This window comes from Panthera onca, chromosome D1 (genome assembly GCF_046562875.1).
Source record: "Panthera onca isolate mPanOnc1 chromosome D1, mPanOnc1 haplotype 2, whole genome shotgun sequence".
Lineage (NCBI taxonomy): Eukaryota > Metazoa > Chordata > Mammalia > Carnivora > Felidae > Panthera > Panthera onca.
The window spans coordinates 6327934-6354473 of NC_138348.1; the positions used below are offsets into that span (position 1 = coordinate 6327934).

A 26540-nucleotide genomic window follows, 5' to 3' on the forward strand; every position below is an offset into this window, starting at 1 on the left:
ATTCCCCATTCACCACATTTGCTATCAGTAAAAAGAAATACGCAACTCTAGAACCAAGAAAGGTAATGGGTAGAGCAAAACTTTAGTCCCCCATGTCTTCATCCATTCAAAAACAAAGCTGTTCTTTTTTTACAGCTTTATTACAATACAAAATTTGTAAGGTTCACTCCTTTAAGGTATACAATTGAGTAGAGTTGATATGTAGTTTTAAATATATATATATATATTTTTTTTTTCAACGTTTTTTATTTTTTATTTTTTTTGGGACAGAGAGAGACAGAGCATGAACGGGGGAGGGGCAGAGAGAGAGGGAGACACAGAATCCGAAACAGGCTCCAGGCTCCGAGCCATCAGCCCAGAGCCCAACGCGGGGCTCGAACTCACGGACCGCGAGATCGTGACCTGGCTGAAGTCGGACGCTTAACCGACTGCGCCACCCAGGCGCCCCTAAATATATATTTTTTAAAACAATATTCACTGGTCTTTTCTGTAACACATTTATTACATAAAGTTTAGAAATCACACCAAAAAAAATAAGGCCAAAAATTATTATCATACATAATCCAATCATCTAAAGTCATTTTAGAGTTAATGACTCCAGGGGCACCTGGGTGGCTCAGTCAGTTAAACATCTGACTCTTGATTTTGGCTCAGCTCATGATCTCACAGTTCATGGGAAAAGCACAGGGCCCACTTGGGATTCTCTCTCTCCCCCTCCCCCATGCATGCACTCATTCTCTCTCCCTCTCTCAAAATAAATAAATATTTTTTTAAAAATTAAAGTTAAAAAAATAATAATGAAGTCTGTAAAATTAATGTCTCCAGTTAGTTTTCTCAATAGGTATTGACTAAGACCTAAAATTGTGGGAAACAAACGGCAGGAAGGCATCAGGAAGCAATTCCCTACAGGAAGAAGTGAGCAGATTAAAAGGTAAAAATCTTTAAAGGAGAACAACTAACAGAAGAAAACTAACAGGCCCTTGAAATAGTGAAGAAAAGGGGCATATTAAAATAATTTAGAAGAGGACAAAAGAATTCAGTTTAATTAAATGAATAAGGAGAAACCACACAGATATTAATACTAGAAATATCACAGGCAATTTTCTCTTTAAAATAGTGTTAGCTGGGGCACCTGGGTGGCTCCGTCGGTTAAGCGTCTGACTTCGGCTCAGGTCATGATCTCACAGTTTGTGAGTTTGAGCCCCACACTGGGCTCTGTGCTGACAGCTTAGAGACTGGAGCCTGCTTCAAATTCTGTGTCCCTCTCTCTCTGCTCCTCTCCTGCTCATGCTCTGTCTCTCTCTCCTTCAAAAATAAATAAAAACATTAAAAAAATAAAAAAAAATTTTAGTGTTAGCTAATAGAACTTTCTATGGTGCTGAAAATGTTCTATATCTGCCTTGTCTAATACGAAAGCCGCTAATCACATGTGACTAGTGTGACAAGAAATGTGGCTAATAAAACTAAGAAAGGGAATTTAAAATTTTATTCAATTTTAACTTAAATAGCCACATTCAACTAGTGGTTACTGTACTGAACAGCACAGCTTTAAAGAGAAAACAGCTTATGATGTTAAGATGTAATTGGATATCAAATGGAATGCTTTCACAAACTGTTTTCTAGAAGATACACAAGCTAAGAAACCATTTATCATCATTTACTGGCCTTCTCTACTGCTCTTCTACTCTACTTCTCTACCCAAGGTAGAGGCCAGGTTTAGGTCAGCCTAAGCGGCAACCTGAGCTGTGACTACAGCTATTCTCTGGTTTGTAAAAAGGAAAAAGGGAGTACAGGTCCAGCAGGCTTTCTAACCAGACAACTGCCCTATGAATGGCAGGAAAAGGAAAATACTCTATAGAGTTGGTGCCTAGGCATAAACATCGTGATTCCCTAAAACCCTCAGAAGCTATGCTGGTTGTTCTTCCAACTAGGCCTAGGGAAGGCCTAGGGAATGGAGGATTCTATCAGTGCTTGCCAATCTAGAAACAAACCACCTCACTCAATCCAGCCCAAGGGGCTTCTGAAAGACATTCTAAGACCAACTTCAAACTCTCTTTTCTCAAGAGCCCTAATACCACTCCGAATCCATAATGGAAAAAGACCAGCTCTTGTGAGCATTCCCACAGCTAGTCTAGATGTCTAAAGTACCCGCAGCATGTGACACCACAGATGCAAGCGAAGCCAACTCCAAATTTCAGAGGACCCACTGAACCTTCAAGTCCAGGCCAAAACAAGACAAGCCTCCTAGGTTGAAGCAGTGAAAAGATACAGCCCATATTCTTACTTGCACCTCCCTCATGCACACTGAGGCAAACACTCCCAGTAACAGCTTACTGGCTCAGCTAAGAAATTGGAAAACTAGTTTAAAAAGAAATCACATAACCACTAATGTGCCCAAAAGATCTGTAAATCAATACTTGTAAAGCGGACTTGTGAAAGTCATTCTCTTTCTGACAAGGAATCTGAGCTTCCACAGGGACAATGGATAATATTACCACGAGAGAGAAGATATTCTATTACAACACTCACAATGTGAAACTCAAATCTAAGATACAAAGATGCTTTTAAGACTTTTAATGGTAAGGCAATAATAGAAATTTCACCAGGTCTCTCTTATTTGACCAATTTCATTTACTTCATATCTATCATTTAAGAAGTACCTTCTCTTACAATCTATAGGTCCTATTATATATTTATTTCACCCACATTTTAGAATGAATGGCAAGTAAAAGTGTTCCCAATTAATGGATAAAAAAACTAAAGTGTGGAAGAGTTTGCCTTGGCATCCAGTAAGAATACAAGAGTAATATATCCTGGCTTGCCTAGTGCTTTTGTGGTTAGAGGGGCAACTGCCCCTAAGTGTCCTGATGAAAATAACACTTCTACTGTATACTAGTCATGCCAACTTAGCCATGACCACCTCCTTTGGTTCTAACAGTTTTGTCCAAGCAGGCTTAACTTCAGTACCCCCTTTAAAAAAAAAATGTGGTCTAAGGAGAAATGTGACTCATAACTCCTGAACTCTTTCCCTAAGTGTACATACAGATAAGGATATGCAAATGTGCTTTGTACTCAAAGACAAATGTGATACAGTTTGTGAGTGATACAGCAGAGCACATTTTATCTCCTAATAATTGGTTTTACAAAATCCACTGAGGAAATTTTGTATACCTGTGAAATTTAATGATTTTTCTGCCTCTCCTACTTAAGTATCTCAAATAGAGAAAAGAACACCAGGGGAAACTTCACCATATACCACACAAGACCCAAAGAGAAGAGATCAACAATGACACTCTAAAACTCTTCCCTTGGGGCACCTGGGTGGCTCAGTTGGTTAAGCATCAGATTCTTGATTTCAGCTCAGGTCATGATCTCACAGTTTGTGAGTTTGAGCCCAACATCAGTCTCTGTGCTGACAAAGCAGATTGGTATTCTCTCTCTCCCGCTTTCTCTTTGTCCCTCCACCACTCTCACAAGCGAGCTCACTCTCTCTCAAAAATAAACAAACATTAAAAAAAAGATAACATCAAACAACATGCCACCTGGCCAAATGTCACCATACCACTAGCCAAAACATGGGCCATAGGAGAGGAAGCACTACTTAGTACAGAGGGAAAACAATGCCAACGTCTAAAGCTGTGAATTTTAAAAAGGAGCTATAATAGATCCACCCGCTTGTAACAGAATCTTAAAAGCCAACTGTATTTCCTAGTGATCACCTGTGGAAAGCAAAAACAGAGACAAGACTAGGGCTTTTTCCTTCATAATTCCCATCTTTCTGTACTGCTTGAATGTCTAATCATGGACATGTATCAATATTTTAATTTAAAAAATGTTGATAAAAATGTCAATGAATAAGGGCATCTGAGTGGCTCAGTCAGTTAAGCTTCTGACTGTTGATCTGAGCTCAGGTCTTGATCTCGGGGCCATGAATTCAAGCCCCAAGTTGGGCTCCATGCCCAGCATAGAGCCTACTTATAAAAAAAAAAAAGTGGGGCGCCTGGGTGGCTCAGTCAGTTAAGAGTCCGACTTCAGCTCAGGTCATGATCTCATCATTTGTGAGTCCCAGCCCTGCATCGGGCTCTGTGCTGACAGCTTGGAGCCTGGAGCCTGCTCCGGATTCTATGTCTCTCTCTCTCTCTCTGCCCCTCCCCTGCTCATACTCTTTCTCTCTCTCAAAAATAAACATTAAAAAAATTTTAAGTCAATGAATAAAACAATTTAGTGGGTTGTTTTTTCTGTTGTTTTTTTGTTTTGAGAGAGGGAGACAGAGGACACACACGGACACACACACACACACACACACACACACACACACACACACGGCAGAGGGAGAGAGAAAGAGAATCCCAAGCAGCTCGGAGCCTGATTCCACGATCCTGGGAGCGCAACCTGAGCCAAAATCAAGAGTTCGACACTCAACTGACTGAGCCACCCAGGTGCCCCCAATTTAGTTACTTTAAAGCCAACTATCAGTATTCTCTCCAACCATAAAATGTTTTTAAAAAATACTACAGATTCTGAAGGAATTTAGTAGATGTTAAATAAGAGCAGAGTAAATACTTGAGAAACAACTAGTACAATGTTCATCTTTATTTAAATATCTAATAAAGGGAAAGGTTTTTTTTTCCCTGAAAAGCAAATTATATTTCTACTGGGATCAAGAAAAGGAAAGTGACCTTCCTAACACACAACTTTCAACTCTCTCTTCTCTGTACTAGGTAGAGGAACACATTTGCTAAAACTGAGTCCCACAGCATATATATACACATATATATAGCCTTAGATCCACAATCATGTTCACATTTCTTTTTTTTTTTTTTTTTTTTTTTATTTTTATTTTTGGGACAGAGAGAGACAGAGCATGAATGGGGGAGGGGCAGAGAGAGAGGGAGACACAGAATCGGAAACAGGCTCCAGGCTCCGAGCCATCAGCCCAGAGCCTGACGCGGGGCTCGAACTCACGGACCGCGAGATCGTGACCTGGCTGAAGTCGGACGCTTAACCGACTGCGCCACCCAGGCGCCCCTCATGTTCACATTTCTTAAGTGCACGTTTCACACGCTTCTCACTTGAGTTACACGAGACAAGAACGTTAATCTTAGACTATCTACAGAGTGCTGTACACAGGTTGCACATTGCCAATATATTTTAAACAACATGAACAAGTAAACAAGGAGACCTCAAATTAACCAGATGACTCTAGTAATTGGAAGGGCCAATAGCGGACATTTTCTCCCCACAGGGTGTTATTTTCCATCCTGCAGATAAAACAGCATGCTCCAAAGAGCACAAGTGTTCCACAAGGAGCTGGGAGGCACAGGGTGATAGCTGAAAAACAAAGTCAGAGCAGGACAGCTGACAATCTCAAAGACTCGTTAGTAGACATGACAACTGCATGCTCTCGGCAGGGGCAAACAACAAGCCAACCAAGCCTCTCACACCAAGTTAGCGTAGTAATTACCGATTCACTCAGGAAGATGGGCAGTTTCTTTGGCTAATAATTTATTACATAAGACTTCTCAGTGACCAACAGGTGCAGAAAAAAAAAAAATCAAAGATTTTATTTATCAGTGATTTTATTTATCTCCCTCTGTTGCACAGCAGCTTCTTCCCAGTTGGCTCAATGCCTTTTCAATCTAACAAGCTAGAGAAGGCAATTGTCCAGATGTCACCTGTCAAACATAGCGATAGATGTAAACGAAGAATGGGCAAGCATGTATTACTAACACTGGACCAACGTGGGAAGGGGCACAGTGCTTTTACGTTTGAAAGTAGATTAGAATACTTCAGCTACAGACGGACCTACCTAGAAAGAGGCCTGCTAAGGACCATTACACACTAAACTCCCACTTGAGTTTGGTGTTGTGCTAGGGCACTGGCCAAAACAAACTAAACTAACATGGCTTCTGATTACCCTAAAAGAAGGGCAAAGAAAAAAAAGAAAGCGTAAGTCAGTGAGGTAAATGCTGAAACACAAAGGACATGAAGAGTGAGGGAGGAGGAGCACGAACAGGGCACAATTTAGCATTATCTAAAAAAGTTTCAGATGTATACCCTGCAAATAGCAATTCCACCCCTACATATAAAAACAGAAAGAAACTTTTGCAAGGATCACTAGGAGTCCTGGGCAAAACTATTTACGGCATTATGCTCCCATTAACTAACAAGAAACAACCCAAGATATTCACCGAAAAGAGAAGTATGATATAGTCATAAAATGAAATTATATCCGTTAGTGAAAATATTTAAACTACAGCTACCATACCCCACTGACAAGTCCCACAAACTTAATGTTGAATTAAAACACACACACGCACTAAGTCACAGAGCACATACAGTATGATAGCACTTATATAAACTTCAAAAACACCCTAAACCATATTGTTTACAGATGCATGTATGCAGCAAAACTGTTTTTAAAAGACAAGGGAAATAATAAACACACAATAGTGTTTACCTTTGTGGGGGGGGGGGGGAAGTAGGGCATATGGTCAGGAAGGGGCATCCTGAGGGCCTCATTCAACATAATTTATAATGTTCTGTTTCTTAAACTGAGTCAAGTATAGAAATGTACTTTTCATCATTTTGTAAAATACCCTAACCAGGAGATATATTTTTGTGTGTGTGTCTAATTTTGTATGCATGAAACGATTCAAAATAAAGAGAGAGGGAAATAAATAGAGTTGAGGCTGGAACCAGACAATGCTTCTTAACCCCTACTGACACGTCCATCTACCCAAGGCTGGGCTAAAAGAATAAGGAGTGGGTCCAAAACTCCGAGACAACAGAATCAGCTCAGTTTAGAGGTGACAAAAAGATCACCTCCAGGCACTTTTCTGGGCTTCCCAGGCGAAACCAGCTCCCCAGTGTCTGCTCAAGGGCTAAACTGTAAGACACTGCACACTGTCCCCAAAGAGTTGGAGAAAGGCTGCTTTGCCAATACGGAAACAGAAAACATCACAAACTCAGGCATATTTTACCAATGAAAGGAAAGTCCCCAGATGGTTCCAACAGGCAGAGGAATGGATTGAATTTAGGAACAAGGCAGTAATTTTATGTAGCCCTGCAAGGCTAAGAGAATTTGTGACTAGCTACTGGGGAGGAGGAAGGGGATGAAAAATACAATTAAAGACACACTAAATAGGGCTTTTACAAGAGCACAGAGGCCGGGGCAGAATGTGTGTAATCTGAAGCACAAATGAACGTGTGTGTGTGTATTGAAGACCAACTAGAAGCCTCCAGGGTTACTATATGGGCTTTATCTGGCAGAAGGTGACAACCGACTTTGGCACACGCTGAGTATATTGGGAAATAATAATATCAAAGGACATCTATGTAACATATGTACAGCCCACGGGCGCCAACGAGGCAGGGAACAGAGGCAGTGACATTCGCGGGGAAACTGACCGTCAGGAAGGCCGGATTCGGTCAGATCAACGAGAGAAGGCCCAGGGCTGAGAGTCCAGGAGGCCCCAATCGGGGGAGAGGAAGAGGGTGGTCCCGGCCCGAGGCAGAAGGTGGGGCTGCCAGGAGAGGGCGGGGTCCCCGCAGGAGGAGTCCCGGGAGGCCCTCCTAGAAACAGGCCGGGCAGCCAGGGGGAATCCAGGGAGGGGGGCGCTCCCTTGGGCGCTGGGACGGAGAGGAATGAGAAGGCGGGGGCCTGTCACAGACCTGGCCCTGCGGCCCCGAGGGCCCGGTCCCCCCGCCCGCCGCTCACCTGGGCACGCAGCTGGACGAGCTCCGGTCCACCTCCCAGGTGGCGTACAGGTTCATCTGCACGGGGGCGGGGGTGCGGCCTGGCCCCGGGCCGCCGGGAGGCGCGGACCCGGAGGCCACCGCGACGGCCATGGAGGTGGAGGTGGACGAGGACGAGGAGGAGGCGGCCGCCGCCGAGGTGGACGAGGACGACGAGGTGGCCTGGGCCAGCTTGGGGGGCGTCGGCTGCTGAGGCGGCGGCTGCTGCGGCGGCTGCTGCTGTTGCGGGGACTGGGCGACCCCGGAGCCCCGCTGGCCGCTGCCGCCCCCGGCGCCTCCAGGACCACCGCCCGCCCCTCCGCGTTCCGCCATGGCCCGGCCGGGGGTGGGGGGCGCGGGGATAACGGGGATCGGGGCGACGCAGAGAGGACGCCCAGGCTTCTCCCACGGTGGCGGCGAGGGCTCGACTCGTCTCCTCAGCCCGCCCGCCCGAGCGCGCGAGCGAGCGAGCGAGCGAGAGGCTGCACGCACGCGCGGGGCCTCTCGGCGCGCGGTCCTCGCGCTCGCCCGCCGCTGCCTGTTGCGGCTCGCGCCGCCGAGACACTGGGTGGGCGTGTCCGGGGGGGCGGGGAGCTCTGGCTCGCGCCGGCCCCACCCAGCGCCAAGGGGCGGGGTTCGCGCTCGCGCCCGCGCCCCAGGGGAGCCTGTGGGCGCGCTCTTCTAGCTTCCCTGGAGAGGAGGCCTCGACCCCGGCTGGCTCGGCCAGACCCTCCCCTCAAATCCGCAGTGCGAGCGGCAGCCAGCCGGCCCGGTCCTCCCCTCCCCCGTCGTGCTCTCTGCAGCAACAGCCAGGCGAGCGGAAACTCCGCTTTTCCGGGGCGCGGCCCCGGCTGGGGGTGGGGGGGCGGGGGGAGGGCCTGACGCGGGAGCGCGCCTCGGGCCCCTTGGGTCCCCGGAGCCTACAGAGAGGCCGAATCCCGCATCGCGGCATCCTGCTTGGCCCCTGCTCTGCCACCCCGGGGTTTCTTCACAACCTACAAAGGGAGCGGGTGGCGACTCCACCGTCGGCCCGGTGCGTCTGTGGGCCGTGAAGTTTCCGTCCCTGCTGCTCTCCATGGAAGGCAGGGGGCTCAGGGACCTGGAGTCCAAAAGGCCCTGGCAAGGGTGAATTACGAACCTAAGCCCTGGCCCACCTGGAGCCACCCTTCCCCCCCATGAAGCATTATAGAGTCCCAAGCCCCCCCATCCCTGCCCTCAATTGCTTCCACCTGTAACGTTTTCTCTGCTTCACCGTTTAATTTCTAAAATCCTACTCCCCCAAGGCCTACCCCGATTGCCACGTCCAACATGGGATCTCCCACACTACCACCCACATCCATCACCTCCAGAAACCATCTTGAAGTCTCCTGACATCGACGTCTCAGTTGCTGCACTTCCAGCAAAGCAACGCCAGTAGCACCACAGCAGAACTTCTCTCCCAGCACCCGGCAAATGCCCGTTGGGCCCCTTAAGTCCAACCTAGTCTAGCCTGTTGGGAAGACTTCTGAAGACCAGAAGACTAGAACCTGGAGAAAGCAAGCTCCCCCTCCCTCCCCCTACCAAACTTAGAGGCTGGGTGGCTGAAACCACCCAGGGATTCACGGGGACTCCAGACAATCTAGATTTGGGGCTGTGTTCTCTCCCAGGTAAGGACTTAAGACTCTTGGCCACAGGTCTATTAGGAAGGCCTGACCTGGCCTACTTCCCAAGCCCACTGCACTTCCTCAGCCCAGCCAGGGTGCTAAGCTGGCTATTTTTAGTCCCCAAGGACAAAGTAGTAAGGTCAAACCAGACCTAGAGATACTGGCCCCAGAGCCTTCCTACAAAGGCAGGTAGTGGTGAAACAATTTCAGCATGGCTTTGGAGTTATCACCAGTCTCAACTGCAACATCTGACCCAGGTGCATGCCCCTGGCACTGGGGCAGCCCCGAGGTTGCAGAAAAAGCCCATTTTTTAGTCCCTTTGCCCGAGGGGATTAAAAGACACCTGGGTGGCTCAGTCAGTTAAGCATCTGACTCTAGATTTCAGCTCAGGTCGTGACCTCACCATTCAAGCCCCACGTCAGGCTCCGAGCTGACAGTGCAGAGCCTGCCTGAGAGTTTCTCTCTCTGCCCCTCCCTCTCTCTTGTTCTCAAAATAAATAAATAAACTTAAAAAAAAAAAAAAACACACATAAAAAAACGAAGGAGGATCAGAAGTGTTACATATGCATCTCTTTCCTTGGGAAACAGCTTTATTTACAAAACAGATCTAAAATAAGAACATGAAATGACAAGCCCTTGGGAACTGTGGGAGAGCTGGCTCTCGGGGACCATGTGTGAAGCCCAAGCATCCAGACAAAGAGCTGAAAGGAGGGCCAGGTATGCGAGGGGGACCTAAAATTTGAACTCCTTATATTTCTTGCTGCCCCCGCGGCTGTCCTGGGGCTGAGCTTTCCGTTTCTTTTGCTGGAGGAGAGAAAGAGAAACAGGTTACAACAAGTGAAACAACCCACTGATCCCCAAGACAAGGGTGGGCAGCCTGACTCAGCCACACAGATCTGTGGAAAAAAGTGCTAAAACTGGATTCTCAGACTTGGATGAGCTCCCCTCCCTGTGCCTTAGTTTCATCATCCTTAAAGAGGGCAGCCCACCAGAGGATTTCTAAGGTTTCTAGCACCAGGGAAGCTCAGGGCAGCAGACAGAGAGGACACCACTCCACTGAAAAAGGAGTCCCTCGTACCTAGTTCCTGGCTCACACCCAGCCAGGTTCCCCTGTGACCTCCTACCTTCTGTTTGGCAGCATGCTCAGCCACCATGTCACTGAAGTCTTCCTTCTCCACCTGTGCCTGCTGCTCCCGCACATGCTCCTCATACTTCTGGGTCATGGCCATGGGATCCAACTCCAACTCTTCAGGTGCCAGGGCCACTTCCACACCTTGCAGCTCAGGAGCTGGGCCCTTCCGGCTCATAACCTAGAAAAGGGATCAGAGTCTTGTCATCTACAGAGAGGCTTAGAAGACTTAGTTTCCGCCCCCTTTTCCAGCCCCCAAAAGAATACTCACTGTGGACATGTCATAGATATGGGTTGATCCCATCATGGCTCCCCCAACAGTGGCCGTTCTCTTCTCTGGTAACACGGTGAACAGCTGAGGTGTCTCACTTCTGCAGAGGACAATGGGATCAGGCCCAAAAAGGAAGGGATAAAAGGGTTTCCAGAAGAGGAAGCAAAAAGAACCCAGCTCCCGGAAGAGATTCCAAGACACCCAGAGGAAAAGCAATGCCTAGGCCGCCTCTGCAGGTCATGGAGACCCACAAGAAGAAAGGATTGTGTCAGTGGGGAGAGGAGTGGGATGGCACTGATTCTAGGAAATATAGCCTGGAAGGAAAACAGAGACTGAGTTAAGGGATCCCCTGAACCAAGTTTAGAGGATCAGAGTCCAAGATTCCCACACGTGAAGAAGGGCTAAGGGTCAGGCTTAAAGTTTCTGAAAGAACTCTGGTACACAGAAGAAGGCAGGAGAGAAGACACTACAATAGCTCCTGCCCAAAGTTGTACCTGGGGTTCTAACACAGAGAACTTAAACTTCCAATACTTCCTAGGGTGCAAGAACCATCCAAGCCAGTCTTACCTAATCCTTGTTCCCTATACTCCAACCATAGTACCCTTCTTTCTTTTCTTCCTTGAATATGCAAAGCCTGAGACTTCTGCTTCTGGAGAAGGAGTAACAGGGACCAGATTTACCCTCCCACCTGAAACGACCAAAAAATGGGCAGAACACAAGAAACAAAGGACATGGGGTAACAAAGGGGAGCGACTCATGAGAGACAGGAAACAAATGAGGTGCGTCCTTCAGTTGCCCTGTCTACTGCAGTGAGAGAGTCTGCAGGCCATGAAACAAGGAGGGGGAACCCATGTAGAGCCCAGAGGACTTCATGAGTTGAAGGGATGAACCCCAAAGTCCACAAAGGCCTAGGCAGCTACAGATCACAGGACAGAGTCTTAGGGAAGAGACAGCAGCACAGAGACTTGAGAACTCAAGAGACCTAAAGAGGGCCCTCCTCAAGTACTCAAGGGAGTACTCTGTGTGAGGAAAGTACCAGAGCCAGGGAAAGAACCACCCACCTGAAAAGCAAGACTTGAGATAATCAAACTGTTTCCAAGTACCTTGATGGTGTTCCTGAACAAAGCTGAAGATTTGTAGAAATACCAAAGAGGGGCACCTGGGTGGCTGAGTCAGTTAAGCGTCCGATTTCAGCTCAGGTCATGATCTCACCATTCATGAGTTCGAGCCCCACCTCAGGCTCTATGCGGACAGCTCAGAGCCTGGAACCTGCTTAGGATTCTGTGTCTCCCCCTTTCTCTGCACCCCCCCCCCTTAAAACATTAAAAAAAATTTTTTTTAAGTAAAAAAAAAAAAAAAAGATACAAAAGAACCCTGGGCCCAACAAGGTAAATTTCACCAAGTCTGGCCTTCAAACAAAAGTAAACAAGCATGAGCAGCAGCAGAAAACACAATCCTTAATGAGGAAAATAATTAATCAATTTAAATCAACCCAGAACCAGCATGTTATTATAACTGCCTGCCATCTGGTTCAAAAATAGACACCCAGAACATATGAAAAGATCCAAATCATACGGCTAGAGATGAAAACGACACTGGATGGGATTACTGTCAGATTAGAACCCACGGAAAAAACTTGAAGAAACAGGAATAGAAATTTTCTAAAATGAAATACAAAGAGAAAAGGGGTATTTTGAAATGAGCAGAGCATTCATGAGCAAGAGGGCAACTTCAAACAGACCTAATACATGTATAATTGGACTTGCCAAAGGGGAGGAGAAAGCAAAGGGAACAGAAAATATATTTGTAGAAATAATCAGAGTTTTTCCAAAATTCATAAAAATGATTAACTCACAAATTCAAGATACTTACCTAACCCCACACAAAGAAACATGAAGAAACTACACCATACCACACAGAATTAAATTGTTCAAAATGGGGAAAGAGAAAATCTTAAAAGCTGCCAGAGATAAAAGGACACATTATATACAGAATAAAGGAAGGAATGGGAACGCAAGCTGGTGCAGCCACTCTGGAAAACAGTATGGAGGTTCCTCAAAAAACTAAAAATAGAACTACCCTACGACCCAGCAATTGCACCACTAGGCATTTATCCACAGGATACAGGTGTGCCGTTTCGAAGGGACACATGCACCCCCATGTTTATAGCAGCACTACCAACAATAGCCAAAGTATGGAAAGAGCCCAATGTCCATCGATGGATAAATGGATAAAGAAGATGTGGTATATATATACAATGGAGTATTGCTCGGCAATCAAAAAGAACGACATCTTGCCATTTGCAACCACGTGGATGGAACTGGAGGGTATTATGCTAAGTGAAATTAGTCAGAGAAAGACAAAAATCATATGACTTCACTCATATGAGGACTTCATTGTTTCACTATATGCCAAGTAATTTGGATGTAAATTTTAAAAAATTAAAATTAAAAAAAATTCTTAAAAAAAAAAGAAGGAAGGAAAACAGACTTCTCATCAGAAACAATGCAAGAAAGTCACCACAGCAACATCTTTAAAATACTGAAAGAAATAAAAAAATTTAATAAAACACTGTCAACCTAGAATCCTATACCTGGCCAAAATCTTCCAAAAATCTTTGAGGAGTACCTGGGTGGCTCAGTCAGTTAAGCCTCTGACTTAGGCTCAGGTCATGATTTCACGGTTCATGGATATGAGCCCCCACAAAGGGCTCTGTGCTGACAGCTCAGAGCCTGGAGCCTGCTTCAGAATCTGCGTCTCCCTTTCTCTGCCCCTCCCCCTGCTCGCCCTCTGTTCTCTGTCTCTCTCAAAAATAAACATTAAAAAAAAAAATTCTGGGGCGCCTGGGTGGCTCAGTCAGTTCAGCATCCGACTTCGGCTCAAGTCATGATCTCACAGTTCGTGAGTTCAAGCCCCATATCGGGCTCTGTGTTGATAGCACAGAGCCTGGAGCCTGCTTTGGATTCTGTGTCTCCCTCACTCTCTGCCCCTCCTCCACTCAGGCTCTATCTGTCTCTCTCTCAAAAATAAACACTTAAAAAAAAAAATCTTTCAAAAGGACAAGTGAAGAAGTTTTGAGACTGCCAACACTTGAAAGAATTCATGACCAGCAGCCACACAAGAAATGCTGAAGGAAGCCTTTGTACACAAAGAAATGAAAGATCACTGAAAATGGCAATTACATAGCTTAATATATGACTAATTATGTAAATCTCTCTACAAGATAACTTAAAAAAAAAGATAACTGACCTTTTAAACAAAAATAACCACAGTGTAGGATTTATAACATGTAACAGTAAAAAGCGTGACAACAGTACAAAGGTTGGGAAGAGAGAAATAGAAGTGTGCTGTTGTTAGGTGCTTGCTACTCTCCAGAAGTGGCATATCACTTGAAGGCAGACTGTGATAAGGATGGATATTATAAACCCTACAGCAACCGCTAAAAATAACAAAACAGAGCTTAACAGTTAGTAAGTCAACAAAAGAGATAAAATGGAGTCATAAAAAATGTTCTATTGAGGCGCCAGGGTGGCTCAGTCGGTTAAGCATCCGATTTCAGCTCACGTCATGACCTCGCAGTTCACGAGTTCAAGCCCCATGTCAGGCTCTGTGCTGACCGCTCAGAGCCTGGAGTCTGCTTAAATTCTGTGTCTCCCTCTCTCCCTCTCCATTCCCTCTCTCTTACTCTCAAAAATAAATAAACATTAAAAAAAATGTTTTTAATATTCTATCAATCTAAAACATAGGAAAATGGGAAGATGGAACAAAGAACTGTACGGGCAGAAAAGAAGATTATCTCATGGAAAAGGGGTCAATTCACCAAGAAGACTGGACAATCCTACACATTTATGTCCCTAATAAGAAAAGTTCCATGGCAGGACCATGTGAAACCCATGCCTGTCTTAGGCACTTCTGGTTCCTCCTGCCCCAGATCACCCCGTGGCTGGCTCTTTCCTAACATTCAGCTCTCAGCTCAAATACCTCATCAAGGCTTTCCCAAAGACCTCCCCACCCCCCAAATCTCTCTACATCCCATTACCTAGCTTACTTTGCTACACCATCCTATCTCCACCTGACATGACTTTGTTCTCTAATGAACTGCATACCAAGCGTTTTTCACTGCCTAGAGCAGTGCCTGGTGTTCAATAACGGATTCACAAGGGAAGGAAAGGGGGGGAAAGTCAGCTGGCCAACCCAGAGGCTGAAGGGAAAAGTCCTTCCCTCTCAGCCCTGCCTGGCTCCCTCACCCGTCCATCGCTTCCTCAATCTTCTTCTTCCTCAGCTCGATGAGCTCAGGGGTCTCCATGCCAGCCGGCACTGACGAGAACCCTCCAGGAGTGATGAGTCCACTGTGAAGACAGAAACAAGCTCTGAAGTAAGGAGAAGGCCCACAGTGCCGGACTACTTTAGAGACAGACCCTGCTCTCCCCACCTGTCTGCAGGGGTAATAAAGCCTGTCTCATCTGGTTTATCTTCATCACTTTCTTCCTCTTCCTCTTCTTCCGAAGACTCCTCATCGGATGGCTCCAGCTCCCCCCAAGGGGTCCTATCAATCTCTTCCTCCTCGGTCTTGGTCTGAAAGAGATCATTCATTCATTCAGCAAATGTTTACTATAAGCCTATCATGTGTCAAGCTGTTGCAAACTGAGAGAATATAAAAGTAAACAGACAGACAACAGCCTCCGCCTAAGGAGAGCTCATAGTCTAGTGGAGAGCCTGCAACACAGCTCAGGAAATGCATACCCTTTTTCAGACTTTGAAACTTCAGAACACCCAGCTCCTCCCTCATAATGAATCTATAAACCAACTGTCTCTAAACTTCATGACCTCAAGTAAGACAGTCATGGTCTATACCTGAAATTCAGCAGCATTGGTTCCGAACACATCACCATAGAGTGGTTTCCCAGTCTCATCTACTGGGGGTTTGCCCCAGCCACCAGCGTGGTACCCAAAGGAACAGCTCTGCGAGACAGGAAATGCAAGTCAGTTCTGCTCCTAAGCTCCAAAACCCTGGAGCTCTGAAGCCCTGGAGAAAAGTCACACTACAAAGAATAGAAACTAGCACTTGGTAACTCTGGAAACTATGATTTCAGACAAGAATTAAACATCATAAAGCATTATAAAGCAAAAGTAATAAGCAACAAAAATCCAGAGGCAATAGGATGGGAAGATGGGAAGCAGAAAGTAGACTAATAACTTCAGCCTTCAGGGTAGAGCCCATGCTGTCTCAAACTAAAAAAAGTACTTTAAACAACAGAACTCTAACTTCTTCCTGATTTTTTCCTAACTTTGAAAATTCTCTCTCTCCCTTTTCCCCTCTCCTGGGCTCTCACGTGCTCTCCCTCTTTCTCTCTAAAGATAGATAAACAGAAATTTCTTTAAATGTTCGTTTATTTTTGAGAGAGAAACAGAGCACAAGCAGGGGGGACAGAGACAGATGGAGACACAGAATCTGAAGCAGGCTCCAGGCTCTCAGCTGTCAGCACAGAGCTCGAGGCTCGAGCTGCGGGGCTCGAGCTCACGAACCGTGAGATCATAACCTGAGCTAAGTCGGATGCTTAACCGACTGAGCCGAGGCAGAAGTTTTTATCTGAAGTTTAACAATTCTTTCTTTTCACTTTAGTGAGTTTGCTATCTATTAAAATTTTTACGTTTATTTATTTTTGAGAGACAGAGAGAAACAAAGCATGAGCGGGGGAGGGGCAGACACAGAGAGGGAGACACAGAATGCAAAGCAGGCTCCAGGCTCTGAGCTGTCAGCACACAGCCCAAAGCAGGGCTCGAACCCACAAACCGTGAGATCATGACCTGAGCCGAACTCGGTGCTTAACCAACTGAGCCACCCAGGCACCCCATTAAAATTGTTTTAATTTAATGCTTCATGTTTAAAAATGAAAACTTAATGCCATTCTTGAGATAAAATTATTTCTATCAATGTATGTATCTGAAACACATTTGCCAAATTTTAAATCTTGACTATTTCTGAGTGATGAAATTATGGGTGATTTATTTTCATCTTTGACCTTGTTAAATCTAATTAACTATTTTATGACGAGCATGTCAGATTTTTTGAAAAACAAAAACTATTACCCTTTTTTGGGGGAAGAAAAAAGAAAGAGAGACATGGTGGGATGAGAGAAGGAAAACTACATCATCCTCTAGTTAACAAGCAGGGGCAGCTAAAAATGAAAGAAAGGACAGTATTCACCTCGGGGATGGGGGAGTTCAGCCCAGGAATTTTCAGGTTGGGGTACGACGGGGGTGGTCCATATCGCTGCATGGCAATCAGCCACGGGGGAGGGACCTTGTGGGCATTCTGCAGGAAAAAGAGAACAGGATATCATCTGCCCAACCCTGTCCTTTGTCTCCCTTCTGCCCTAATTCCCACCCTCTTCTTGGCTTCCCCAGTCAAGGTAACTGGCACTCACTGGTCCTACTGGCATCCCCAAGGAAATCCTCAGCTCATCAGACAGATCTCCTGGCTTCTTCTCCTTCAGTCGTGTTTCAAACTCCTTCCCCTGAGAAAAAAAGCAGAGCACGTTGTATTATCAATGCCAGACACACACCGGGAGTTCAATGGCAAGAGGACAAGAGAACAAAGATGAGAAGTCCCAATCCACACCAGATACAAAATCCCACTGAGGGCTGCTTAGTGCCTGTCGATTCTCAGCACTCCTTTCCCTGGCTAACGTAGGAAAAAGAAAGGCCAGGAAGGAGGGGAGAATCAAGATTTCCAGTGCTGACATTAACCCACTAGAAAAACATGGCCAGATTTAGGGCCTGCTTTCTCCTCTGTAAAATGAGGGCACTCGACAAGATCATCTCCAAGATCCTTCCACCTTGAAAATTCCCTAATATCACGGTGACTACTATTTCAAGGATCAGGAAAAAAATAAAAACTTTTCTCCCACCCTCAGTCCTAATTGTTTTATACAAGCATCCACCACTTGGCCCCTCTGTCCCTAACCAATTACCACTTTTTAAAGACATGGTCTGGATCTCTCCTCCCAAAAAACCACCTCATTTTAAGATTTCAAATTCTACTCCATCCAAGGGGAGTTAATGAACAATTCTAAGGCTGAGGGTAGGAGCCACTGCACCAGCTTAGAAAGCCTTCCCAACCAAGAGTCACACAGCCATGACCAACGGCCCAGCCTTTGCTCCCCAGCCCCCACACCCGAACCTCATAGTATAGGTCCCCGTGGATGGTCAGTTTGGGCTTGGTCTGCCACTTGAAGAAAGCATCGTGCAGTTTCTGGTAGTCAATGTCAATCTTCCCCATCTTGGGCCGAACCTTCTCTCGCATTTTGGACTTCATGGTCTTCTGTTCTTCCTGTGGAGAGTGGCAGAAGACAGGTCATAAAAGGTATTCACCAAGTCTGACACTTCCAAAGAAATAAAGAAAAACCTCATTTATGTCATTCCACAAGTCACCAAAATCCTTCCCGTTCAAACCTCTCAAACTTACATAATCCATATTGCGCAAAATCGATGTATCATATAAAATCATCCTTGGCTACGTATGTCGATAAATATTCTTTTAAGCCATCTGATCAAGAGAGTGACCTCATTAGCTGCCTCCGGAGAGAACCGGGTGACCGCAGTCTAACTGGGAGGCAGTTCTCATCGCGCACTTCTGTACCTCCTGAATTTTTTGCAGTATACACAAGTATTAGCTACTCAAGGTAGATAATTTAATTTAATTTAAAAACTTGGATCTAAGAAGTTACACAGCTGCCATGGATCTCTAGCCACAAAACGTATCAGGCTCACACTGGTAACAGAAAACGGTGGACACAGCCAAAGGCAGCCTGCAGGAAAAGCAGTCACTGAGTGCAGATAGCTCAAAGAGCTGGTAGTGCAGGCAGGGGACGAACGAGGAGACAAGAGGGACACCTAGCTCGGAACACTGAGGCAAGCTCTGTCTACCCTTCACGAATTGATGCCTTTCCCTCTCATCCTGTGTCATGTGCAGTGCTGATTTCTGGAGAACGGATAATTAGTTAAGAAGTAGACGGGTTTGGGGAACAAGATTCCTGATTTTCAAACAGGCTGATATTAAGGATGTGGATCCTGCAGGGCAAATGTGAGCCCTGCCCCGTCCCTTACCTTCTCCTGCAAGGCCTCCCGCATCTCCTGGATGCCTGTGCGTTTGATGAAGTCTGGCAGCTCGAAGGGAGGCTTCTCAATGCCTCGTTTGCCTTGTAGGTACTTGCGCTTAAAACACCAGTGGCGTGGCACAGGCACAGAATTCCTGGTGGCCTTAAGGTGAACCAAGAGCTTGGGGTCCTGTGCGGTGACATCATGCATCTCCACAACGTCAGGCCGAGCCACGAGCTGGAAACCATAGCAACGTGCCGCTAGAAAGCCCCAACCTCTCAAATCTAAAACTTTCTCTTTCTCTTCTTCAAAGGACACATACCTAAGTCACCCAGGCCTCCTTCAAAACCCTCCTCCCTATCCCCCAAAGAAAACCCCTGTGGATTTCTAGGAGCTCCTCATGTGGTCTCCCGGCCAGGCTCCGGGCTCTGCTGGATCATCTAGGGTCTCACCTGCTTGAGTTCAGCCACAGTGAAGCGATTCATTCGGCGCAACTTTTTCTTGGACAACTTGGGGGCCTCGGGCTTCTTCTCCTAGAACAAAACCATCACTTCTTTTGAGCAGGACTATTAGGAGCGAATCACACTGCCCAGCTCACCCCAGAGGGATTCTCCTTTCCAAGAGTTCACCATGGTCCCTCACGGGTTGCATCTCAGCCATCTCAAGTCCCTATCTCCCCGACAGCGGAGGGGGCCTCACCTGTTCATCATCACTGCTATCGTCGTCACTGTCCTTGTGCTCCTCCTCAAAGCCCTTCTTCTTAGGGGCTGCAGAGTTCTCCAGTTTGTCAAGTTTCTCTGGCTCCTTCTCTTTCTCCTTCTTCACATCATCAGTGAGCTGAGGAGACAGACGCCACGAAAACCCCGGCTGTGTCTCTCCCTAGTTCTTGAACCCGGCGCTGGAAAGATGCCCTCCTTACTGTCTTTCCCCATCCCTGCCCCTTCCCCGCTCAGCTCTGCCCCTTCAGAGTATGCTGCTCCTTGTACCTTGAAAGCCTCAAAAATCCTCTTGAAGAAGATGAAGTTGGGCTCATAAATTTCAGGTTCTTCGGTCACGTACTCAATTTCAACATCAGCTGCCGGGGAGTCAGAGCCACGGGACCGGGTTGACTCTTTCTCTCGGTCCCCAGAGCTCTCAGAGGACGCCCCCCGAACCCGCTGGGGCTTTTTCTTCTTCTTTCGGTTCCGACGTTTCCGATTTTTCTGCCAAAATAAGGAAAACCAACTGGGTCAGAGAATCCAAGTACCATGCCTGCCGCCTAATTTCCTCATCCAATTTCCCCAAAGAGCTAAGAAAAGAGGCCTTGAAGTCAGGCTCCAAAGTTCTGCCCCTCTCAAGCTGTGTGCCTTTCAGTAAATTGCCGCACCTCTCAGAACCTCAGTTTTTGCAGCTATAAAACAAAGGCATGCACAGTACTCTGCACTCCAAAGATTTACAGCAATTAAATGAAAAAAAAAAAAAAAATCCCTAAAACGTGTAGGACAGAGACTGGCACAAAACAGCAGCTACTACACATCGATCACTCAGAACTGGTGTTACTTTAGTGCCCAAATACTGTCTCCTGACGTTCCTTCCAGACTCAGCTCCATCCCATACCTCTTTCTTGGATACAGACACTGTGTCCTCCTCAGTCTCTGACGCTGACTGGCCCAGGGACGAGCGAGTGTCCGTTTCCATTTCCTCTTCCTCTGTAAGGGAGGAAGGTGGCTATCAGACTCCCCACACTGGTACCCTGCCACTCGCCCGCAGTAACTCCTCTTTACCGAGAGCCAGTTTCTCTCTCAAACCCTCCTTGGGGAAGGGATGGAAGAATGCAGACTCGGCCGCAGCCTCTCTGTCCCTGCAGCCCGTGGGACACAACACACTCACCCTGCTGAGAGTTCATCTCTTCCTGGCGGCTCTCCTTCAGCTGCAGGATCTTTTCCAAAGCCTGGGGGATCTTGGGTCCCACAGAGGGGTCATCCATCTGCAACAGACAACCCAGGCAGAGGGGATGATCCCAGGATTTCCACCTCTTGTACCAGAAAGGCTGCCAGCCAGGGGATGTCAACAGCAGACAGCAACACTGACTGCATCAAATCATCCCTCAGCTCCCCTCAGAGTGAACCTCTGCCCCAGAAATGTCTCCCAGGCCCTATTTCCTGCCATATCTTGATATGCTTTAACGAAGCATGGCTTCCTCCTTCACCCTCCCACCCCCAGAAGTCCTCCCATCTCCCAGAATTCTCCTAAACCACCCGCTCCTGTCCCTAGAAAGAAATCACCAATCTCACCTCTCTATTCTCATCTCCAGGGGGTGGCGGGGGACCACGAGGCCGGGGAACTGGGGCCCCCATGGGCAAAACAGTGGGAGTGGGGCCGACCGGAGCAGCAACTGTGAGAAGAAAGAAATGCAAGGTCAAAGGAGACAAAACACTCATTTTAAAAATTACCTTCTTTGGGGCCACCCGAGCAGTTCAGTTGGTTAAGCATCCAACTTTTGATTCGGCTCAGGTCATGATCTCACGGTTCGTGAGTTCGGGCCCCACATCGCGCTCTGCGCTGACAGCACAGAGCCTGCTTAGGATTCTCTCTGCCCCTCTCCCACTCATTCAAGTGTGAGCTCTCTCTCTCTCAAAAACAAACATTAAAAAAATTAGCTTCTTTGCTAAAGGTGTGATAGCCTCCCTTAGGGGGAGGGGCTGACAGGGAGCCAGTGAGAGCTTTTGGGGTACTAGTAATATTTTGGTTCTTGGTCCAGGTGCCGGTCGCACGAGCGGTCAGTTTTTAACAATTCGTTGGACTGTACACTTACAATATACGCACTTCACGGGGTCCATACTTACGTGCAAGAGTTTTCGATCGTGTTCCTTTCCCTTCCCTTCCGTTTCCAAGGTCTTACCTCGAGGACCCAGAGGAGTGCGAACACCAATCTGACCCATGTCTTGCGGGGGCCGAGGGACCGGGGTGCCCATCTTTGCAATCTCCTGCTGCCGTTCTTGCTCCAGGAGCACAGCTGCCTGCCAGAGACATGGGAGTGAAGACACAGCTCGGAAATCCATTGAACAGACAGCCTCTGGCAAGTGGATTCTTTAAGTCGAGGAACAGACCCATGGAGGACAATCAGGGATGGCTGAGCTTGGACATCCTCACCACCTGCACCTTTCTAGACTACCGATCCAAATGGAGGAGGCCTCCCCTCCCGTCAGAAAAGGAAACCCCTGGAAATAAAAAAACAAAAACAAACAAACAAACAAACAAAAAAACAGCCCAGGAAACTCCTGGTTCCTAAAAGAGAACTTAACACTTAGCTTAACACTTAACACTTCTCCTAAGAGAACTTAGATAGCTACACACTATCTTCTATTTTCTAACAATGGTTTTTTTTCCCCCAAGAAGTTATTCTTTTTTATTTTGAGAAGGAAAGAAAAAGAGCACACACGAGCGCGCGCAAGAGTACTAGTGGGGGAGGAGCAGAAAGAGGAAGACAGAGAAGCCCAAGCAAGACTCCTTGCTGTCAGTGCACAGCTTAACTCGGGGTTCAACCTCCCAAACTGTGAGATCATGACCTGAGCTGAAACCAAGAGGTGGACAGTTAACCAACTGAGCCACCCATGTGCCCTAAGGCATTAAGTTATCTTTAAGGAACAATAAATACTTTTCTTATACCTGCTCCTCAAGATCTAGCACAATCTAGGGAAAAAGAGCACTTTGTAAACAATTCTACATTCACTCCTATTAATGCTTATTTTCTAATACTCGCAGTAACCCACTGGGAACAACTGATAAAACCCATCTCTGGGACTGAATGTCTTATGTATCATTCCCTAACTTACACCTACCACAGTCTAAATATGAATAAATGGCAAAATTAACCCAAAGTCCTCCCCAAGGTACCAAAAACGACATCACATAAAACTAATACAGATTAGCAAACTTTTTTCTGTAATAGGCTAGATAGTAAATATCTTAGACTGTAAGGACTGAAAAGACTACAGTATATTCTTGATTTGTTTCCTTTTTTTAAAAATAATCCTTTAAAGATCTATAAGCTGGGGCACCTGGGTGGTTCAGTCAGTTGAGCACCCGCCTTCAGCTCAGGTCATGATCTTACATTTCAAGAGTTCAAGCCCCACATTGGGCTCACTGCTGTCAGCACAGAGCCCCCTGTGGATCCTCCATCCCCCTCTCTGCCCCTGCCCCATTGGCACTCTCAAAAATAAACAAACATTAAAAAAAAAAAAAATTAAAGACAGATAAGCCATTCTTGGTGGGTGGCTCAGTCGGTTGAGAGCCCAACTCTTGATTTCGGCTCAGGTCATAGTCTCACAGTTTGTGGGATCGAGCACCATGTTGGGCTCCGCACTGGCAGCATGGAGCCTGCTTGATATTCTCTCTCTCTCTCTCTCTCTCTCTCTCTCTCTCTGCACCTCCCCACCCACATGCACATGCTCTCTTTCCCTCAAAGTAAATAAATAAACTTAAAAAAAAAAAAAAGAGAGAGAGAGGCAAGTGGATGGCTTAGTCAGTTTGGCCACTGACTCTTGACTTCGGCTCAAGTCATGATCTCAAGTCTCATGAGTTCAAGCCCTGTGTTGGGCTCTGTGCTGACTGAGCAGAGACTGCTTGGGATTCTCTTTCTCTGTCCCTCCATTGGTCTCTCTCTCTCAAAATAAATAAACTTAAAAAAAAATTTTTTTTTTAACAATAAGTAAATAAATAAGTAAATAGAAAGAAAGAAGAGAAAAACCACTCTTAACTCCCAAGCCCTACAAAAACAGATCACAGTCTGTAGTCGATCAACTCCTGGGCTCCAGAAAAGATGGGATTATCTGGGAGATACTAGAACTCAAGGATGAGATGACCTCCACGGAAAATCTGAATGGTGCATCATGTTTTGGACACTAAGCACTAAAGTGACAGCCAGTGGACTGGACCATGGGGCCAAAGGTTGGGGGGCATTACCCGCTTCTGCTGCTCCAACAGCTCATGTTCCTTCAGTGAATGATCTCCCTGCTTAAAAAACAAAACAAGGTTACATCGGCACCACCACCCCACGGGCCACACCGCCACAGCTCTGCTTCCTGGGGTTCTTCCAGGCTAGGGTCTGTGTTCTAGTCTTTGGTCCAGACCTGCCCTGAGGAGTCGGCCCCAGGATCCAACTCTCTCTGAGGCTCCATTTCCCCTTTAGGACCCTGAGGAGACCCAGGCCCAAGCTGACCCCTGTCCCACCTGCTTGGCACGCTCCTCTTGCTGCATCAGCAATGCCGCCTGCTGCTGCGCCAGCTTTAGCCGCTCCTCCTCTGACAGAGCCACAGGCTCACCCACCCGGAGAGGAGGCGGGGGTCCCAAGTTTGGTGGGCGGGGTCCAACTGCCATAGGAAAGCCAAGGCCAAGGCCTGGTGGAGGTGGTGGGGGTGGCGGAGGAGGTTGCAGAGGGGGGAGTCCCATGGGTGGCGGCGGCATGGGAATCCCAGAGAGCTGTGGAAAAAAATGTGAACATCAACTAGGAAACATTTCTCTACTGCGGATATTTGCCGGGGATCTACTGTGAGCCAGGTGCTGGGACTCAAAGTCAAATAACAAATAGTTCTTGAGCTCAAAAAGAGAATACTCTATAGCGGTATCGGTGAAACAAGATGCTAACTTTGGGGCACCAACCAATGAAAGCTATAGACTCTCTCCCCAGAAAAACATGAACACAGATTTTGCATACAATTTCAGGAGATTCAAGAACACTTCTAAAGTCCACCTGGGAACTCCTCATCCCACACACAAAAACCAACAAAACCCGTCAGAGCCACTGTCCTAGAGAAAAAGTCACATCCTGGCTCAGAAAGGACATGGCAGTTGAGAAGACTTAACACAGGAGCCAGTGTGTCCCAATGACTCACTAAACGTAAAGGATATGAAACCAAATCAGGGAGTGAGCCATAACGTCTCATTAACTAAAACGAGAACTGTGTCCTGGAAAGGCAAAAAAGAGTTATTTCTAGCAGAAAGAGGATCAAGTCTGGCTTCCAGACTATTTAAGCTGGGATCTTAAAAGACAGACAGACTTTGGAGAAACAGACATTGATTAAGGAAGGAGGTGAGGATCATGACCAACGGAAAACTAAAGAGCTCCCAACTGTCTTTGCATTACCTCTCTGCCCAATCTGTTAGTTGCGTCCACAATACACTTAATGTGAGAGGGGCTACCTGAACAGAAGGCATCTTACAAAGCAGAACAACCTCCTTACCTGTGCCGACATGGGAGGAGGAGCTGCTTTGTCCCCATCTTCACCTCTCAGAACCGGCCGATTCAGCACGATGCCAGTCTGCAAAAGAGAAAGAACTCCAGGTCAGTCCAAGAAGAGCTGTTCCATAAAACGACATTCACTCCCATTCATTTGACAAAATTTAACCAGCGCCTGTCTGACAGAACTTGGGCTAGCCATTGAAGAGAGCTAACATATATACAGAAACGATTACAACTCGTCAGATAATGACAAGAACGGCGAGCCCTTGCTTACTGTGTTTTGGTACATGAGAAACTAAGACCGAGTCATGACGGATCGCGAAGGCCTCCAGAAACGGCCTATCCCCACGTCCCGCCGCCAACACTTACCTGGCGGGTGTAGGTCTGCAGCCGCTCCACCAGCTCCTCGCGACTCCCTGCTGGGCAAAGCACAGGATCAATGGGGTAGGTCAGGCCGAGCAGGCCCGCCTGACCCAGTCGGGCCCCAGCGGTCCGCCTCCGCCCCTCCCCACCGCCTCCGGGTCTCCGGGGTAACCAAGCTCCGCTTCTCCCTAGGCCTACGCTGCCCCGTCTCTTGACCTCCCGATCTCCTTACCCTGGATCGGAGCTCCGATCTCTGCCAGTTTGGCCTGAAGCTCCTGGGCAGCCCAAGCGCCATAATGCCCGGGAGGTGGCGGCGGCGGCAGCTGCAACTCTCCTTTGGGAGGCTCGGGATGCTCGGCCGCCATCTTAGCCGCAGGAAGGCGCGCGACCAACCCGGAAGTTCGGGCCAGACCTGGTGCCCACTTCCCGGAACTTCCGGCAGCGTCTTACGTCACGTCCGCTGGACGGTTGGCAGGCCCCTTTGGATCCCCAGGTCCCCAGGCGGCCTGGCCGCGAAGCCTTCTGGGAGTCGTAGTACTCGGGTCCCGTTTTCCGAGGGTCCGACTCCGGGAGCCTGGATCCGAGCTAAAGCACGGGGAACACTGGGGCTGGAGCGAGGGCGGGGCTATGGACGAAGATGACCCCGCCCAAAGGCGTGCTATTTGCGTCTGACCCGCCCAAGCGCAGATCAGCCTTCCGGCCCGACTCCGAGCTCTGGCGCGAGAGGCCCGGACGCTTACGTTCCTTAGGGAGTCCTAAAGGACTCATTCCCCGGCGGCCGCGGGTTGCGGGCGCCAAGCGGGAGGTTGCAGCCGATGCCTGTGATAAAACAGTATCTGATTGTCTGCCCGCCCACCCCCGGCCCACGGAGGGATGAATGGGCTGAAAGAGGATCGGAGCCGGGAAAGAAGCGGGCTGAGCTCCAGCTGCCGACCCGGGGGGAGGGCCACAGTAAAGCCCCTTTTTCCACCTATCAGTTCCGCTCAAATGTCTCTGTTAAGCTTTCTCCAGTTCCGCTCAAATGTCTCCGTTAAGCTTTCTCCCGCTTTCCTTTCCTTCCTTGGAGCTCCCACAACA

General features: G+C 47.5%; 2 protein-coding genes across 4 annotated transcripts in view; both read right to left on the reverse strand.

Moving 5' to 3' along the window:
• PACS1 (phosphofurin acidic cluster sorting protein 1) overlaps positions 1 to 8516 on the reverse strand; it is a 153812-nt gene extending 145296 nt beyond the window's left edge. The window contains exon 1 of the mRNA XM_060607293.3: positions 7721 to 8516. Coding sequence (XP_060463276.1) covers positions 7721 to 8070 — 350 coding nt within the window. The 5' untranslated portion in view covers positions 8071 to 8516. The remainder of the gene's footprint in view (positions 1 to 7720) is intronic.
• Positions 8517 to 9937: 1421 nt separating this feature from the next.
• Positions 9938 to 25868, reverse strand: SF3B2 (splicing factor 3b subunit 2). 3 transcript variants are annotated; one of them, XM_060607297.3, is made up of 22 exons: positions 25696 to 25868; positions 25470 to 25519; positions 25102 to 25179; positions 24092 to 24340; positions 23825 to 23872; positions 21762 to 21879; positions 21154 to 21254; positions 20750 to 20846; positions 20477 to 20568; positions 19867 to 20082; positions 19580 to 19717; positions 19333 to 19413; positions 18890 to 19117; positions 17964 to 18113; positions 17209 to 17298; positions 16989 to 17096; positions 15635 to 15742; positions 15213 to 15355; positions 15028 to 15129; positions 10781 to 10880; positions 10505 to 10690; positions 9938 to 10184 (listed from the first exon to the last, which is right to left on the reverse strand). In XM_060607297.3, the coding sequence occupies exons 1-22, from the start codon at positions 25826 to 25828 to the stop codon at positions 10113 to 10115; spliced, it is 2688 nt and encodes an 895-aa protein (XP_060463280.1). In that variant the 5' UTR covers positions 25829 to 25868; the 3' UTR covers positions 9938 to 10112. The 3 variants fall into 3 exon arrangements, with proteins under 3 accessions (XP_060463280.1, XP_060463278.1, XP_060463279.1); XM_060607295.3 differs by having other exon boundaries at positions 23825 to 23875; XM_060607296.3 differs by having other exon boundaries at positions 23825 to 23875; positions 25470 to 25516; positions 25696 to 25867.
• Positions 25869 to 26540: the final 672 nt, after the last annotated feature.